The sequence below is a fragment of the Parambassis ranga genome, chromosome 1 (assembly GCF_900634625.1).
Source record: "Parambassis ranga chromosome 1, fParRan2.1, whole genome shotgun sequence".
Classification (NCBI taxonomy): Eukaryota; Metazoa; Chordata; class Actinopteri; family Ambassidae; genus Parambassis; species Parambassis ranga.
In genome coordinates this window covers 22,612,190-22,631,461 of record NC_041022.1, presented here as the reverse complement: position 1 = coordinate 22,631,461, position 19,272 = coordinate 22,612,190, and the positions used below count along the sequence as shown (strand labels likewise).

The 19,272-nt window shown below is 44.4% G+C and overlaps 1 protein-coding gene across 1 annotated transcript; it reads right to left on the bottom strand.

Annotated features, from left to right (window-relative positions):
* Positions 1-206: 206 nt before the first annotated feature.
* LOC114439728 (rho-related GTP-binding protein RhoU-like) lies at positions 207-19,054 on the bottom strand. The gene is made up of 5 exons (XM_028411872.1): positions 18,971-19,054; positions 1,666-1,944; positions 1,374-1,432; positions 1,262-1,291; positions 207-695 (listed from the first exon to the last, which is right to left on the bottom strand). Exons 2-5 carry the CDS (start codon positions 1,934-1,936, stop codon positions 207-209), a joined length of 849 nt encoding a protein of 282 aa, XP_028267673.1. The 5' UTR covers positions 1,937-1,944; positions 18,971-19,054.
* Positions 19,055-19,272: the final 218 nt, after the last annotated feature.

Below are 19,272 nucleotides of genomic sequence, written 5' to 3'. Positions count from 1 at the left end.
TGTTCATGTGTCTGTAAACGTGAGGGATGGATTTCCCCTGTCTCATCATTTTGACTGAGACACAAACCTGCAGTCTGAACTCTCAGGAACTTGTTTTGTCTTCCTGTGTGCCGATAATCCTCCTCCATCTGGCTCCTGTCAGCTGGCTAAAACAAACCAAATCTACCAAATATCTCATATGTTATCTGACTCAGGCTTGTAGCTGTTCATTTCAATTCACAGCTCTGCTCTCCCATCAGACAGCTGATCTTCCTCCACCAGGCCTCTGAGAGGCTCTTGATCTTATCAGGAGTCTTCTTCCTCAGGGTCAGCCTCTGCTGCTGGATATTGATACTGTCTGTCTTCTGGATGCTGGCCAAGATGGCAGAATCAAAAGTGTCCTTCAGATTCTTCTGGGTCAGGGCTGAACATTCGGCAAAGCTCACCACCCCGAGTTCTTGAGCGAGTTGCTGGCCCTCCTCTGTGCCTACTGGCTGCTCCTGGTTCTGTGCCAGGTGGATCAGCACCTGGACATCCTCCCTCAGGTCCAACTGGGTGCCAACCAGGACCATGGGTGTGCCAGGAGAGTGCTGACGGATCTCAGGAATCCATTTGTTGATCAGGTTACGGAAAGAGCAGGGGCGCACGACACTGTAGCAGAGGAGGAAGACATCAGCATTCCTGTAGCACAGCGGCCGGATGCGCTCCAGTTCGTCCTGCATGTACACAGAAACAGAGAGAGGTAGAATATGGATGCTGGTAGATTTTTATGTCCCTCTGAGTGTCAACAGCAGCACCATGAGAAAAGGAAAAGAGCTCAACTGTTGTTGCTGCATATTATTGTAAATGGCTCACAAATACTGAGCTTCATTCATAAAAGTTCAATGATTTCTGTAGACAATGGTGCAATGATTGGGGACTACTTTATCCATATTATCCAATTTATATAATCAGATCTACTTTTGCAGTTTGTTAGAGAAAATCTAAATGGTCAACAAAGACACACACTGAATTCACAGAGGGTGATAGAGCACTTGGACGATGGATAGGGACCAAAAAAAACCCAGAGATTGTTATTTCCTGCAGGGGGCGATGCACGCTGTGTGGTTGCAGGGTTACCTCATGGCACTGGAGGAGATGTCAAACTGAAGGGGTCTTAAAGGATTTAATCCGGGACTAACGGTGGGCAGTAGGGGGCAGGCAACACAAACACAGCAAGAACTACTAACTACTGCACGAAAGTAAAGACTAGTGCTGTTCTTCTTGATCAGCGATGACTTACATTAATTGATCCATCAACCAGCCCCCATTTCTAGCATTTAGAAAGGAGTCGAGTTAAAGTTGTGACATGGAAATGCAAGACATTTAAACCCAAAAGAGAGGCTACAGCTCACCTGTCCTGCCGTGTCACAGAGCTGCAGTCTCACCGGTTTTCCATCAACCACAACCATCACTGAAATCAAAGGGTTAGGGTTAGCGTGAGGTATGAGTTGGGCTGTTTAGTAATTGTTTCATCTGTCACTGCACTACACAGGTGAAATAATGTATCGATACAATCTTTATAAACGTAAAGAATGTGACTAAGTAATCACATTGTTGTTTAGGCTGAGATAAATGTCACCAACTCCACGTGCGTAAAATCTGTGCGTAATGGTCAAAACCAGCCTCACTGGCGTCAGGGATTACCGGTAAAGTTGTCAAATGCTGTCGGAACATATTCTGTCGGGTATCCGTTGGTGGTGTAGCTGACAATCAAGCTGGTCTTTCCCACCGCTCCGTCTCCAACCAGGACGCAGTTCACCTTGCGCTCAGGTGCAGAGCCGGACCGCCGGCGCTTCACGCTCACAGGAAAGTCTCGGTTCTTTATGCGCCGTGGAGGGGGTGGCGGACCGTCTCCTTCCCACACCGGGTCCGACACACGGCGCGGCTTTTGCTTCCCGACATCCTGGGGAAGCATGGCTCTGCCTTTGGACAGGGACAGATATTGTTTAATATGTTGTTAGACGGCTCAGATTCTTCTGAAAATCTCAGTTCGCTCCATTATCTTCACAGCTCACTCGTCCCTGTGACGTTTAAACACAGCTAGAGCAAAAACTGCTCAGGTGTGTTTTAGGCTGCGTGGCAGTGGCAGATATCTGAGGCAGGCAGTGGCACAGCCGTCGGGTTTCTCTGCGCAGCAGGAGCTCCTGATTGGCATTCTCAGTACATCTGCTGTGGTCGTGCCTCCTAAGAGGCTTACCGAGCACAGCACCATATGAAGCTCCACGGCTTTCCAAGTGAAATGAACTAAGCTTTATCCCATAAAGCAAAATACACAATATGGCTGCCACTTTAGCCAATTAACGTTGGAAATGAAACTTTAAATAATTGGTGGATTTATACATATTTATTGTTTTATGCTAACAAACTACTACAACAACAAAATTAACTAGAAAAGCATTTCCTGAAGAAAATGCAAGTTTGATTGCCGCAGCTGAAGCATTGCTTTGAACGCTGATGTGAACGATTGCTCTGAATTGCTGGAGAATCTGCAATCTGAACTTAATTTGTTGAAACACAGTTAAGAATTTAGAAAGATGAAGCTCTTATCTGGAAAAGTAGAAAATGTTTTAATATTATGAAGATATGAAAGAGAAACAGCCGAAGACAAGAACAGTATGAAGTCATGACCTTAAAGAATAGCCTGTGAATATACCATATGAAAGGTCTGAGGGTGGAATAATACCATAAGACTATAAGAAGCTCAGGCTGTGTGATTTGAATGTGGAAAAGTAGTATACAGCTGAAGGATGATCAATATGACAGATATAATGCTTAAAGTCTGATAAAGACTACAAATATGGCCGCTTTGTATGCTTCTAGTGAGTCAGTCTGTCACCATGGTAACGGCCCTGCCTGCCTGCCTGCCTGCCTGCATCCATGGCAACCGGAATGTTTATCAGCTGCCCCTAACTGCAGCTCTCTTTCCCCCTCCTAATGCATTTCCTATGTAAAACCACCCTCCGAACAACGTCTCATATTCTCCAAACCGAAGACTTTAGACAAAAAATAAGAACACCGTCAGAATCCCAAGAAGTTGCTCTACAACTGGTACGATTTTTATGTCTGGGATGTCGAAGATGTGGAGATGGCGGTGAGTTAGAAAATATGGCAGCTCTGCTTCTCTGTTTTTGGTTTTACATTATGTCTTAATGGAGGAATGACCGGCACTCTCCCCGAACAGCTCGATCTACAGGCAAAATGGTTTGGTGTTGAGTTTTAAGACCGACACCAACAGAACCCAGACCATTTTTCCTTCGAACTGGTGGCCAAATTATCCCTGTCAGATAAAAGGTGCAGACGTGACAGCAGGATAGAAACGCAGAAACTGGTTTAATTTTTTTCCCTCCCGCACTCTGAGCGATGACTCACCCACTCTAGCTCCCAACATTCCACGCAATACACACTAATGTTAAACTGAGAAGAGACCTCAAAAACCACTTCATCTTTAATCCCCTGTCATTTGAAGACGGAGCTGAACTTCCAAATTCTGAATACAACTTTTGAAGACCAAGACGTTGGAAGTATTTTAAGCCTCAAATGGTTTCTCTAACTTAATATTTGTAGGAGCAGTAGCATTTTGCAAAATGCATGGTTTGAAGGGCTCTCCCATTGACTCCAATGTTAATTTGAGGGTGGAAAATGTTTAATATTTTTAATATTATAATATTTGTAATTATTATTGAAGGTTTCCGGGAATGTCCTGAATGAGCTGAATCTTTTGATGTTTGAATGGTTTGAATCGGCCCATGCATTCTGAAGATATGCTGAGCCAAAAAACGTACGGAAGAATAATAATAACTAGAAAAGCATTTCCTGAAGAAAATGCAAGTTTGATTGCCGCAGCTGAAGCATTGCTTTGAACGCTGATGTGAACGATTGCTCTGAATTGCTGGAGAATCTGCAATCTGAACTTAATTTGCTGAAACACAGTTAAGAATTTAGAAAGATGAAGCTCTTATCTGGAAAAGTAGAAAATGTTTTAATATTATGAAGATATGAAAGAGAAACAGCTGAAGACAAGAACAGTATGAAGTCACGACCTTAAAGAATAGCCTGTGAATATACCATATGAAAGGTCTGAGGGTGGAATAATACCATAAGACTATAAGAAGCTCAGGCTGTGTGATTTGAATGTGGAAAAGTAGTATACAGCTGAAGGATGATCAATGTGACAGATATAATGCTTAAAGTCTGATAAAGACTACAAATATGGCCGCTTTGTATGCTTCTAGTGAGTCAGTCTGTCACCATGGTAACGGCCCTGCCTGCCTGCCTGCCTGCCTGCATCCATGGCAACCGGAATGTTTATCAGCTGCCCCTAACTGCAGCTCTCTTTCCCCCTCCTAATGCATTTCCTATGTAAAACCACCCTCCGAACAACGTCTCATATTCTCCAAACCGAAGACTTTAGACAAAAAATAAGAACACCGTCAGAATCCCAAGAAGTTGCTCTACAACTGGTACGATTTTTATGTCTGGGATGTCGAAGATGTGGAGATGGCGGCGAGTTAGAAAATATGGCAGCTCTGCTTCTCTGTTTTTGGTTTTACATTATGTCTTAATGGAGGAATGACCGGCACTCTCCCCGAACAGCTCGATCTACAGGCAAAACTGTTTGGTGTTGAGTTTTAAGACCGACACCAACAGAACCCAGACCATTTTTCCTTCGAACTGGTGGCCAAATTATCCCTGTCAGATAAAAGGTGCAGACGTGACAGCAGGATAGAAACGCAGAAACTGGTTTAATTTTTTTCCCTCCCGCACTCTGAGCGATGACTCACCCACTCTAGCTCCCAACATTCCACGCAATACACACTAATGTTAAACTCAGAAGAGACCTCAAAAACCACTTCATCTTTAATCCCCTATCATTTGAAGACGGAGCTGAACTTCCAAATTCTGAATACAACTTTTGAAGACCAAGACATTGGAAGTATTTTAAGCCTCGAATGGTTTCTCTAACTTAATATTTGTAGGAGCAGTAGCATTTTGCAAAATGCATGGTTTGAAGGGCTCTCCCATTGACTCCAATGTTAATTTGAGGGTGGAAAATGTTTAATATTTTTAATATTATAATATTTGTAATTATTATTGAAGGTTTCCGGGAATGTCCTGCATGAGCTGAATCTTTTGATGTTTGAATGGTTTGAATCGGCCCATGCATTCTGAAGATATGCTGAGCCAAAAAACGTACGGAAGAATAATAATAATAATAACTAGAAAAGCATTTCCTGAAGAAAATGCAAGTTTGATTGCCGCAGCTGAAGCATTGCTTTGAATGCTGATGTGAACGATTGCTCTGAATTGCTGGAGAAACTGCAATCTGAACTTAATTTGCTGAAACACAGTTAAGAATTTAGAAAGATGAAGCTCTTATCTGGAAAAGTAGAAAATGTTTTAATATTATGAAGATATGAAAGAGAAACAGCTGAAGACAAGAACAGTATGAAGTCACGACCTTAAAGAATAGCCTGTGAATATACCATATGAAAGGTCTGAGGGTGGAATAATACCATAAGACTATAAGAAGCTCAGGCTGTGTGATTTGAATGTGGAAAAGTAGTATACAGCTGAAGGATGATCAATGTGACAGATATAATGCTTAAAGTCTGATAAAGACTACAAATATGGCTGCTTTGTATGCTTCTAGTGAGTCAGTCTGTCACCATGGTAACGGCCCTGCCTGCCTGCCTGCCTGCCTGCATCCATGGCAACCGGAATGTTTATGAGCTGCCCCTAACTGCAGCTCTCTTTCCCCCTCCTAATGCATTTCCTATGTAAAACCACCCTCCGAACAACGTCTCATATTCTCCAAACCGAAGACTTTAGACAAAAAATAAGAACACCGTCAGAATCCCAAGAAGTTGCTCTACACCTGGTACGATTTTTATGTCTGGGATGTCGAAGATGTGGAGATGGCGGCGAGTTAGAAAATATGGCAGCTCTGCTTCTCTGTTTTTGGTTTTACATTATGTCTTAATGGAGGAATGACCGGCACTCTCCCCGAACAGCTCGATCTACAGGCAAAACTGTTTGGTGTTGAGTTTTAAGACCGACACCAACAGAACCCAGACCATTTTTCCTTCGAACTGGTGGCCAAATTATCCCTGTCAGATAAAAGGTGCAGACGTGACAGCAGGATAGAAACGCAGAAACTGGTTTAATTTTTTTCCCTCCCGCACTCTGAGCGATGACTCACCCACTCTAGCTCCCAACATTCCACGCAATACACACTAATGTTAAACTCAGAAGAGACCTCAAAAACCACTTCATCTTTAATCCCCTGGCATTTGAAGACGGAGCTGAACTTCCAAATTCTGAATACAACTTTTGAAGACCAAGACGTTGGAAGTATTTTAAGCCTCGAATGGTTTCTCTAACTTAATATTTGTAGGAGCAGTAGCATTTTGCAAAATGCATGGTTTGAAGGGCTCTCCCATTGACTCCAATGTTAATTTGAGGGTGGAAAATATTAAATATTTTTAATATTATAATATTTGTAATTATTATTGAAGGTTTCCGGGAATGTCCTTAATGAGCTGAATCTTTTGATGTTTGAATGGTTTGAATCGGCCCATGCATTCTGAAGATATGCTGAGCCAAAAAACGTACGGAAGAATAATAATAATAATAATAAAGACGTAGAAGAACAAGAGTTTGATTGCCATGGCAATCAAACTAATAACTAGAAAAGCATTTCCTGAAGAAAATGCAAGTTTGATTGCCGCAGCTGAAGCATTGCTTTGAACGCTGATGTGAACGATTGCTCTGAATTGCTGGAGAATCTGCAATCTGAACTTAATTTGCTGAAACACAGTTAAGAATTTAGAAAGATGAAGCTCTTATCTGGAAAAGTAGAAAATGTTTTAATATTATGAAGATATGAAAGAGAAACAGCTGAAGACAAGAACAGTATGAAGTCACGACCTTAAAGAATAGCCTGTGAATATACCATATGAAAGGTCTGAGGGTGGAATAATACCATAAGACTATAAGAAGCTCAGGCTGTGTGATTTGAATGTGGAAAAGTAGTATACAGCTGAAGGATGATCAATATGACAGATATAATGCTTAAAGTCTGATAAAGACTACAAATATGGCCGCTTTGTATGCTTCTAGTGTGTCAGCATGTCACCATGGTAACAGCCCTGCCTGCCTGCTGACAGCTGAAGGATGATCAATATGACAGATATAATGCTTAAAGTCTGATAAAGACTACAAATATGGCCGCTTTGTATGCTTCTAGTGTGTCAGCATGTCACCATGGTAACAGCAATGCCTGCCTGCTGACAGCTGAAGGATGATCAATATGACAGATATAATGCTTAAAGTCTGATAAAGACTACAAATATGGCCGCTTTGTATACTTCTAGTGTGTCAGCATGTCACCATGGTAACAGCCCTGCCTGCCTGCCTGCCTGCCTGCATCCATGGCAACCGGAATGTTTATCAGCTGCCCCTAACTGCAGCTCTCTTTCCCCCTCCTAATGCATTTCCTATGTAAAACCACCCTCCGAACAACGTCTCATATTCTCCAAACCGAAGACTTTAGACGAAAAATAAGAACACCGTCAGAATCCCAAGAAGTTGCTCTACAACTGGTACGATTTTTATGTCTGGGATGTCGAAGATGTGGAGATGGCGGCGAGTTAGAAAATATGGCAGCTCTGCTTCTCTGTTTTTGGTTTTACATTATGTCTTAATGGAGGAATGACCGGCACTCTCCCCGAACAGCTCGATCTACAGGCAAAACTGTTTGGTGTTGAGTTTTAAGACCGACACCAACAGAACCCAGACCATTTTTCCTTCGAACTGGTGGCCAAATTATCCCTGTCAGATAAAAGGTGCAGACGTGACAGCAGGATAGAAACGCAGAAACTGGTTTAATTTTTTTCCCTCCCGCACTCTGAGCGATGACTCACCCACTCTAGCTCCCAACATTCCACGCAATACACACTAATGTTAAACTCAGAAGAGACCTCAAAAACCACTTCATCTTTAATCCCCTATCATTTGAAGACGGAGCTGAACTTCCAAATTCTGAATACAACTTTTGAAGACCAAGACGTTGGAAGTATTTTAAGCCTCGAATGGTTTCTCTAACTTAATATTTGTAGGAGCAGTAGCATTTTGCAAAATGCATGGTTTGAAGGGCTCTCCCATTGACTCCAATGTTAATTTGAGGGTGGAAAATGTTTAATATTTTTAATATTATAATATTTGTAATTATTATTGAAGGTTTCCGGGAATGTCCTGCATGAGCTGAATCTTTTGATGTTTGAATGGTTTGAATCGGCCCATGCATTCTGAAGATATGCTGAGCCAAAAAACGTACGGAAGAATAATAATAATAATAATAATAATAAAGACGTAGAAGAACAAGAGTTTGATTGCCTAGCAACGGCAATCAAACTAATGAAGAGGGAATTAAAAATAAAACATGTGTAACACTGAAAATCTGATAGCTCTCTCTCTCTCTCACACACACAATCACACACACCTAACAGTTTGTTTCTGTCTACATTGTGGCTTATTCTATTGTGTACCATTACTTTCACCACACCACTCAAAGGAAAATATGGAGGAAACGGTGAGCAAACTGTTCTTTCGCCCCCTGGCGGTGGAATTACCTCAATTGAGGATCCAACACATGAATCATCATTTCTCAAAAAATCACATCTACTGCTTCTACACACGGCTACAAACAGATTATTACCCTTATTAAGCAAGATTTTCTTGAAGATGTTTAAAGGGTGCAACAATACGTTTCTTTATATTAAGATCCTCCTCATCTATCTATTGCCAGATATTCAGTACCTATAAAATTTAGATAATTATATTTCATAAAAATATGAGAGAACATTGATTTTATATGTGATATCAGGCTTACGGTGGCCTAATAAAATAAACTCAGATCACAGGCGAGGTAAGCAGAAAGTGTCAAAGCTGCCAGCCGGTGGCTTTGTGTGAAGTGTGTCACTTCTCCAGGAGGCTGCAGAGCGACAACATGGTGAGAAGGCAGCAGTGAATGTGTGTGTGGGAGGCAGAATGTGTTGCCATGCATTAAACTGTGCTGAAAAATGCCAGTGAGTGGGAGAGAGACAGCGTTTCATATATAGACACACAGTGTGCAGCCTCAAATTGTCAGTCCACCAAAATGGTCATAGGACATGCCTCACAGTGCTGCTGTCTGTCAGAACAGTGCTGTGAGTTTCAGGTTTAGTTGTCTCTGTTACATTATTCCATTGTTTTACACTGGTCACAGTTGAAGCAAAAGCAATCCAGAGCCTGAACCCCCCAGCAAGCAGGCAGTGGCAAGAAAAGCTCAGGAAGAAACCTTGAACAGGACCAGGCTCAGAGGAGACCAGAGGTAGACAGGGCAGAGAGGATAAAAGAGAGAGACATGCACAAACATCATACATTACAAAGGACAAACATGACAGGTTGTTATAATTGTAATGCTGAAAAATGACTTTTTTTTAGCTAATATGTTGTTGAAGTTAATTATACTAACAATACATAGAAAACAACATTGTTGACAGTATAGACACTGAGTTTGTCAGAGGACCTGATGGCGTTCAGCATGCTGATCTGGAGGGAGAGAGACCTGCAGAAAGATACAGAGAGAGAGAGAGAGAGAGAGAGAGAGAGAACTACGAGAAGGACTGGACACACACTTAGTGAAATAAAATAAAGAGGGGAGAGGAAGAAGAGGAGAGGTATGGGGGAATAGAGATGGTGACATAGGGTAGATCAGAAGCAGGCACAGCACCCACAAACCCATAGAAGCCTCAACACATGCACACACATAAGATACAAAAGCTGCCATTCTTCTCATGTACAAACAGTCTCCCCTCCCTCACCCCCTCCCCAACATCTGATAAACTAGACACCTAATCAGAATCTTTGGGAACCCCGGGCCTCTTTTTGAAACATGCAGACCAGGCAAATACATTTACTCAATTTAGATTTTGGGATTAAGGGCCCACCCCACCCCCTTATAACACACACACACACACACACACACCATCATCCCTCCTCCTTGCTCTGCCTTTCTTTCGTAACTCATCTCACTTTTTGATGGAATCAGCTGAGAGCTGATTCTTCCTCTTCTGTATGTGCCCTCTCTCTCTCTCTGTCACTCTCTCTCTCCCTCTCTCCCTCAGGGGACTGGGGTGCTCGGACTCCATAGTTATGGGCTGGGGCCATCTGTCACTGTGCGCATTCATGCAGCCACCAGAAGGCTGCAACATGTGCAGATTTAAATGGAGAACCTAACTTTCCCAGGACATACAGGCCTGACCCCGGCAGCCACGGCAACCCCCTCCTCTTCCTCCTCCCATCACCCCGTGCCTCCCCCCTCCACCTCTACCTCCTCCTCTCTCCTCCATCCTACAACCACCACCACCACCACCATCTAGCATCCCTGAAAAAACCCAGACCGCACCCACCTGCCACACCCTCCTCCACCAACACCATCAAGAAATACAGTCTGCATGTGAATCAGTGAATTAACCCCCACCCCAACCTGCCCCGAAAAGATCCTGGACCAATAAAACCCCCCAACCTTGCCAATCACCACCCAAATAAGGGTTTGTGTGGCTGTGCAGCATGCACAAGCACCTTTTTCACAATGATGGATTTCCACCTTATGCAGCAGCTGATGGTGCAGGGGGAGGTAGTGGGCTGTGGGTGGGGGGAAAAGAGATGAGGGCAACCCCTGGTGGATGAGTGAGAAAGGGAGAGATCAGCTGATTGGTAAAACTGATTGTGGAGGAGAGAGAGAAAGGATTGAGAGGAGTGCATGTGTGTTGTGCAGCACTGTGTGTGTGTTGTGGTTTTGTGGCTGAGGGTGAGGGGTGGGAGGGTAACAGGATTGGTCTTGTCTGTGGGACCCACGGGGAGGACAATGGAAGCGGCGGGGGTGGGGTGAGTGTCACACGCTTTTGCTTTGTGGCTCGGTCAACAGGCGTGTGCCATGGGTGTCGTCTCGCCTCCCCTCGCCTGCTGTCCGACTCCGGAGAAGGACCGGCAACCATGAGAACCGGGGCCCCGGGCCCTTTAATGAGGGGCGTGCTGTTTCTTATCAAAGATGGACAAGCCATCATTACAATCATCATTAGAAGCTGCACAATGGAGCACGTCTCCCTTAGCTATGGATGGGAAAATCCTCCTACAGAGCTGCGGCGGTGACGACAGCAGTGGGGGGATGAAATAATAAAAAGAGCACAAAAAAGCCTGTGAACGTGTCAATTTAGTGGATCTACAACAGTTACGTCTGGTGAGGCAGCACTGCTCATCTGGTGCAACTGCAACCTTTTGGATTCAGATAAAACAACAGATACTTTCAGTGATTCTGACATGACAGAAGGAAATATCATCTTTGCAGCTGCTGATTTTTTTGCTGACAAAACATTTTCATCATATAAACATGATGCCTAGAGGCATCTTGTCTAAAGCACATGCAAAAATCACATTATTATTTCGGCTTTCTTTCCTGCTTTAATAGATAGAAATCAGTAAAAGAAGCAGGAAGAGGGAGAGCACAAAGGGTGGATATGAACCTGGGTCTTGCAGTGCTGCTGGTTGGATCCTATAACAACTGTGGGCAAATTGCAGCCATTCAAAAGTGATGCTGCCGGAAGCCTGATCTTTTAGGAAGTGGCAGCAGCAGATTTGGGGTACCGGTAATTTATCTCATCCTTCAAATCAGATCCTGACTGTCTGTGTTGGACCCACTGCAGCCTTGTTGTTCAATCCTCCCGTTTTGACAGTGTCCATGTCCCTGCTGTCAAGAAGCACCTCCACATAATGATACCTCCACTACCATGCATTACATTAGGGACAATTCTCCTATCCATGAGGTCATTTCTATGACCAGGCAGGCCTTATGCTATGAAGTGCTGTAGTGGTTTTAACTTTCCTCTAGTTCCACTTTCATCTTTGGTCATTGAGCTTCTGGGAATAGTGATTATGGAGGTCAATGGGGAGTGGACTGGACTTTGTGGCACAGTTTGTCACTCTCACTACACTTTCTTGTATATGTAGTGTAAAAATATGTGGCAGAGGTTATGCTTATTGAAACAAGCCAAATAGGGTAATTTATCTTTTGTTTCTGAATCTGAACACATTTGAAGGTGGTGGCACATGTCTTGTGTCTTTACAAACATAATGGTGCCATTTTTTCTTCTTCTTTTGCAAGAAGCAAGATTTTTATTTACACTTTCGTGTCATTGTGAAAAAATATTCAGTTATTATAAAAAAATAGCACAGAATCATCATAAAAATATAGAGTGTAGATGTACACTGGAATGGGATCATAATCGAGCAGGCTACTTTTGACACAGCACTGAGATATGAGGTGACGACACAATGCTTTCATTTTCTGATAAGAGCTGTATCAGTGTCTAACTTTATGGTTTAAGTCCAACAGTTGAAAACTGGACTTTATATTAAAGGACACATCGCTTATGAGTGGAAAGGAAAAACTACGGGAGTATCTGGGATTGTACATCTAAACAAATCCAAACTGAACCTGATATTCAGTGGATCTTCCTTTTCCTGGTCAACAGGGGACAGCAGTAAGTTTTGCATGATCACACTAAAATTATGATCTGCCATTCATTCGCTCTGAGGTGGCAGGTTACCATGTCAAGCACTGTAACCTCTCTTAGAGTTTGTCATCATTAATGTTGGTCCAAAAAATGTGTTGCTCTGCTGTGGCCTTTCTTAGGAGTCTCCTCCAAATTCTTTTTAATGCTCTCCAGTGGCCTGTGGCCGTGGCTGCAGGGAGCATTGTCATGGTGCTGAAGCTGGAGGGCATAGGAGGAGGTGTGTGTGAGTGTGTGTGGTGGTGTTGGTGGGGGCATGACGCTGCAGCAGTGGCAGCTGGCGGCCCAGCTTGCAGGGGCCATCCCTTCACAATGGAGAGCCTTCCCCCTGGGGCCAGTGATTTAGGACAGGGCTCTCTGGACAGGCCCCTGAAGAGGAGGAGAGAGGACACTGGCTTTGGAGGAACGCACCCTCCCTCCCTCCCTTTTCTCCCACCTCTACCTCCCCTCCTTCTCCATGCTTCGTCCTCTAAAGCCTCCCTGCTGGTTCCTGCACCCCCTCCCTCCCAACTCTTCCACACACACTCCTGACACCCTCCTCTCATCCCACCGTGGCTAAGCTCTCTCCTGGGACGAGCAGGCAGGCCTCTGGATAGGGAGCATTCCTGAGGTGTAGCACGCTAACGCTTGCTGGACACAATAGGGGGACGACAACAGGTGCGTGTGGATTCTCTGTCGGCCAGCGGCAGCTGAGAGATAGGGACATGGGGCTATTATGGCGCCATTATCCACCACTGCTCTACCAGTGGGCTGTTGGACCTCTTTTCTGAACAAAAACAAGGCTTTTATGTGTAACCTGGTCTTGTACCCACCCTGATCCGACAAGCCTCTCTTTCATCCTCCTACCCCAGCTAGCACCTGCCAGACCCACACCCTCCAAAAAAGCCCAACAGCCACTTATCCCAAGACTGGATTCAATTCAACTCAACCCCAACTGCAAGAAAACCTGAGCTCACTTGTTTAAAGAAAGCCACCACTTCATATTGGAGCCATAGAAATTATCCAGGCAGCCACCTCTGTACACCAGCGTGCCCCCCTCCCTGCTCTGTCCCTCTGAATTATGTTATGTCTCAAATGAGCAGTCATACAGCAGATTGTTTGGTGCAGCCACTTGATATAACTGGTGACAATGCCTCTAACAGAGCGAGTGTCCTGGGGGGATAGGCAGTATTTGGTTACTGCATCCCTGATCTCTCCCCATTGTGGTCGGCTCTGAGTCCCATAGAAGGTTGAAAGGGGGTTTGGGGAGGGGGACATGTGCGCATATGTGGGCCCACAATGCAGGTGCCTACATCTGTTCATTTCTGGGCAGATGCTCATGGTTGTAGAGATAGAGAGGGAGAGTTAGAGAGAGAGGGGAGGGGAGGAGAGATGGGCTTTCCTCCATTTACTCTCTCGTCATTCATCCTAATGATTACGCGTATGGAACAAAATTAGAGCTGAAGAGTAGAAGAGTGAGAAATTGCACATTGCACCCCTTCTGGATAAAATGAAAAGTCATTATGTGATGTATTTTTGAGGTTTGTTAGTCTGGCTCTGTGTTTGTTAGCTGACATCTCACTGCTGCAGCATGGCTCCAGCTTTGTGGCAGCAATTTGGCCCTCATCTGAATAAAACATTTCCCTCTGTGTTAGACTTCTGTCTAATAAGGAATTAGTTTATGCAGTTTGGTGTGGGAGGGCTTTTACTGGCCTGACTGACCCCTCATAACAAGCACAATTAATGGATTCTGGCATTTCAATCTTAATGAGTTTCCTGGCACCATATATCTTAATACATTTAATAATACATACCTTTATATGATGATCAATCAATTATAGTGTAATAAGAGTATCATGAGGGTATTTTATCCTTTGTTGAGTTTCATTTTTGAGCCTGTATTTTTGAGCTTCCATATTTAGAATGAGAGGGCGGAACCACCTCAGCCAGCTGAGCTTCAGGCTAACAAATTAGCGGTCATAATGTATTGTAGCTACAGACTGTATACAGGGCCGGCCCAAGCCTTTATGGAGCCCTAAGCAAAATTTCATACCACCACTTCAGCATCAGATGCTTCATCATCCTATAGGCTGCACTGTGTGTAGGCCTAATACACGCACACGAGTGTGTAATATCATCTCGTTTGCATTAATCAATGTTATTTTTTAAAATATAAAATATATATTTTACCATGGACTTTTGGCGCTCTTGGGGGCCCTAAGCGACATATTTCGCATATGCCTTGACTGTATGTAACTATAGACAGCACTTCCTTGACATCACCCATATGTTTCTGAAGAGTTGTTTTGAGTCGAAGTGGGAGGCTCTGACCATCACCACGTTGACAGTGTCACAGTCTGCCTAAACTCCAAATACAGGCAAAGAGGTGAAGCCTGAATGAGTAAGCTTGCACCTGTCACTCAGGGTGGTCAAACTCATAATTGTGCCTAATTTAACTTCCTTATATAAGTATTTTATTCATTTAGAATGAAAATGTCACCCCATAATTTTGTTACAAAAAATGGAACTTATCAATAGAGACCATTTTGTTGAACTGATTTGAACACGATTTTAACACTTCACATGGGGTTTATTTCTCAGCCCCAGACGTTGCTGCTTGATGAACACATACATTTGTCTGTGCCAGAGGGACTGTGGCGGCCTCAGGTGATGGGAGGTGCCCCAGCAGTCTGTAGCCTACAGCAGGTGGGCAGGAGGAGGTCTTATTAGAAATCATGTTTTGCATTAGTGAATGTAAATTTGAATGCATCTGCAATATTAACAAAGATAGAAGAACAACATGCAACTGAGCAGAAGAGGAAAAAACTGTTAAACTACATGTTTGCACCATCAATATCATGAAACCTGGACTGGACTATTACCTGCTGCATTCACATACCATACCATACATTTGCATTACAATGACTTTGTAGCATGGACTCAACAGCTTGAAGAACAGCTAATGTTTTAGTGTTAGTGATAGAACACTGATACTCTCTCTTTTTTTTGCTTTACTGATTGTGGCTTCGATTCCACATTGAAGCCAATAAAACAAATAAAAATGCTTGTGTACAGTGCAGGGCAGGGTCAGTGCTCCTGGTCAGAGATTCTCTGCAGCCTATTCTTTCATAACTTGGACATATGTGCATAATCATTCTGGTATAATTGAAGCATTTATATATTTATCATTCTGAAGCCTGTGGATTGAAACATTTTTGTTGTCTTTGCCTAAAATCAGCGTTGTTAACATTTCAAATGTATTTATTCTACTCATTGATTCAGATAACCCTTTAATGGACGCCTGCTTGCGAGCCATGTTAAGATCTGGCGGCAGTGAGCATGTTTGATTCCTTTAATAACCCACTTTATTAGGTGGTGTGTTTGGTTAACCCCCTCAGCTCCTTCATCATCATAGCAGGCAGATCGCTGTCAATACAAACACGAGTATTTGTTGTGGGTAAACGCACAGTATCAGTTGTTGAATTATCGATTTTATTCATAGGGGCCCGCATATGTTGCGGTGCGTCACCCCGGAGTGCGCGGCAGATGTGTTTTCATAAACACTGGCACGCGACTGGCCACGTACAGCTCCCTTCTTCACCTCCCCCTTAGGTCCCCAGCGCCTCTGCGCACCACCACCCCCTTCTCTCGCACACTTATAGCGTACACACACACACACACACACTTGCAGGCGCGTCTCTGGGCCCCCCACGTAATTACTGCGGCACTCTTCCCATAAACTTAAGCTCAGCACGTCTCCAGTAACAGCAACGTATGCAAATGTGACAGCAGCCCGGACCGGGTGCCTGGAAGAGCCGTGGGAAGCCATGGGGAGCCTCGCGGATCCCTGAAGAGCCCTGGGGAAACGCGGGTCTGGCCTGTGGCCTCTTCTCCTAGCAGCTGGCCACAGTAATCTGATCTGGACACAAAGGGGCCTGTTGATCTCTGCGTTTTAGCAGGTAAAGCAGAACCAGAAGGGAGAAGGCAGCCCGCCCTAGTCTGAGAGGATGTGTCTGCAAAGATGAAAAAAAGCTCCATATGAAACATAACAATAACATAAAACCAACACACGTCCTGATTCGACTGAAGTATGGAACGTTTATAAAGGCATCACCACGTGTTTCCTTATCTAGTGTTTTGTTTGTTTGTGTGTTTTATCACATTATTAATCATATTTTGTCCATAAGAATCATTAAAGGCTGGGAGTTGGTGTGCAAGCATTTCTCCTAAATGTGCTGAATCAAACCCTGCCTTTCCTTCAGGCTTTTCAGACTACCCTCCACCCCCTCCTCCCCCTCCACCTCTGTTCCACCCAGCCCTGTACCATTCACAGAATTGAACCACCAACCCTGACACGCTCATGGCTTAAGCGCATCGCTCTCCACTCGGGTTGGAAGCTTTCACTCGGGATGGAGATACATCAATATTTTCTGCACTGATAAAGTATCTGTGTTTAAAAAAATCAATTGATCATCAAACAGTTGCACCCATCCGTCCCTCCCCCTAATCAGCGGTTGGTATGATCGATATCGTGTGATGCGCGCCGTGTTTACGTTCCCACGACTGACCATGTGGTGTCTCCTCTTCTGGGACCAAAAAAAGAAAAAAAATCTTCTGGCTTCCCCCTCGCCATATGGCCCCGGAGGGCCCATACCGTTACAGGTCCTTTAACATGCTTCCAGTTAAGTGTAGACGGAGCCCGGTGGACAGAGGCGCATAGAGACGTGCGCTTCAGGCCGGAGGAGGGAAGGAGGGAGGGAGGGAAGCAGGGAAATAAACGTCGTTTCTGGATGTGCAGGGGAGGGGGTAGTTAGTGGCAGATGGCTTGTAAGGGTCTGTCCGCGTCTGAAGGCGTGTCGTGGTCCTTCACTGAAGACCCCCTTCCTCCCTCCCACTTGCATTCACAATCAATGGAAATTAAAGCGCAGAGAATGGATGAATAGTCAGACCCCGAGTCACCCCTTTTTGTTTGACGCAGCTACTGGTGGGCAGGAGTTAAACTACAGCAGCCCCCTACAGTAGCACTTTAGTTAAACAGCTCAGCCAGCAGCATCTTGGCCAGGAGAAAAAAGGGCAGACAGACAACTGTGTCCAAGCTGGCTTTTGCTTCTAGGAGTGCAGAAAAACTGAAAGCTAAGGGTGGGCTGAGGTCCAGTTCATTTAAAGGACTTTTTACAGTTTGTCATTATGTTCCTGCACTTTCTGCAGCCAGTGATTAAACATGAAGCTGAACACAAGCTGCAAGCGTTTATACTGTATCTGGAGGAAGGTGCAGAGTGGCACCAAGCTGAGAAGAGTTCAGCATGGATGTTTTAGTATCTGTAAAAATCAACCTCCCTGAGAGATGCCTCTCCTTTCTCTGAGGGAGAACATAATGGATTCCCGTGTCTCAATCGGAGGTTAATTGTGATGGTCACGGCTCAGCCGGAGTTTGGGTTGAAAAATGGCTGAGATGGACAGGTTTATTAATGGAGGAGGACTTTGTTTGGTTGTGGCTGCCATTGATTAGAGGTAATAAGTAACTATGGACACACAAACAATGTTGTGTGTCCATGTGACGTAAGAAGTGAAGGTAGGCTAATTTGAATGAAAAGGGGATGGAAAACATCAACATCAACAACAACAACAACAAAGGGCGCGCGCGTGTGTGTGCGGACGCAGGTAAAACACACCTAAGAGAGAAGCGCCAGAAAACAGCAGGCGTGACGCGCATGTCTAAACACAGTGACGCAATGCACGAACGGTATCCCGCGCGTGCAGCTTGCAATAGACTCCATTATACAGCCAAAAAAAATCACACATCTAATGAACGACCTAATTAAGCAACACCCCCACCCTACTGCTCCGTCTTCATACGCGCACGCACGCACGGACAACTTTAAATAAAAGTATGTTTTTTTTCATTGTGCGTCACAGACTATGGTCAATATTTAAAGAAAGAGGAAAGGAAAAAAGTAAATATATGCAACATTTGACCGATTCGGTTTGTTTGATGTGAGGTGAAAAGTGTGTGTGTTTGTGGAGGGAGAGTATTGTGTTTGGGACGTGTGAGCGCGCTTTTAACCGAGGGAGGCGCGCACACGCTGTTATTGAGTGGAGAGCAGGTGCTGGCTGAATTACCATACAGCTGAGGGGGGAGAGAGAGAGAGAGAGCAAACTTATTCCTTCCACACACACAATAACAAAAGTTCCCCCTCATGTTGGCCACGCGAGCGACTCCGGAGCGCGCGCCCTGTGGCACACACACACACACACACACACACAATTATAGCATAGTGCGTTTTTTTTATCTTAGCACAGAGAATAAGAAGGGGAGAGCAAAATGGAAAAGCAGGAGTCCAACCCCTCAAGTCGTTTACCTCATCGCGCAGCTCTGCCAAGGAATGTTTTCTTTGGTCTTTTGAGTCGATTCAAAGCATCAAATTCTTCCCACAGCCAGAAATACCAAAATTCAGAGGTTGTGTATGCTGAGAAAGAGGAGGGAGGGAGAGAAAAGGGGTGGTGGTGGAAGAGGAGGAGGAGGAGGAGGAGGAGGATGGCTGAAAAACAATTAAGTGAGTCAGGATTTCACCAGGAAACACTTTTTCTCCCTTTCTGAGGAAAACTTTTTGAATCAGCTTCACACTGTTTTTGGCACTTTAACCAAAGCATCTTAAGACGC

Bases quoted from the DNA above. Each gene is read 5' to 3' on its own strand.
- LOC114439728 (XM_028411872.1), bottom strand. From the start codon at position 1,936: ATGCTTCCCCAGGATGTCGGGAAGCAAAAGCCGCGCCGTGTGTCGGAC. The intron at 1,292-1,373 runs GTGAGCTGTAGC...TCTAAATGCTAG, and splicing joins TCTGTGACACGGCAGGACAG to AAATGGGGGCTGGTTGATGG. The intron at 696-1,261 runs GTAAGTCATCGC...GTGTACATGCAG, and splicing joins TGGTTGATGGATCAATTAAT to GACGAACTGGAGCGCATCCG.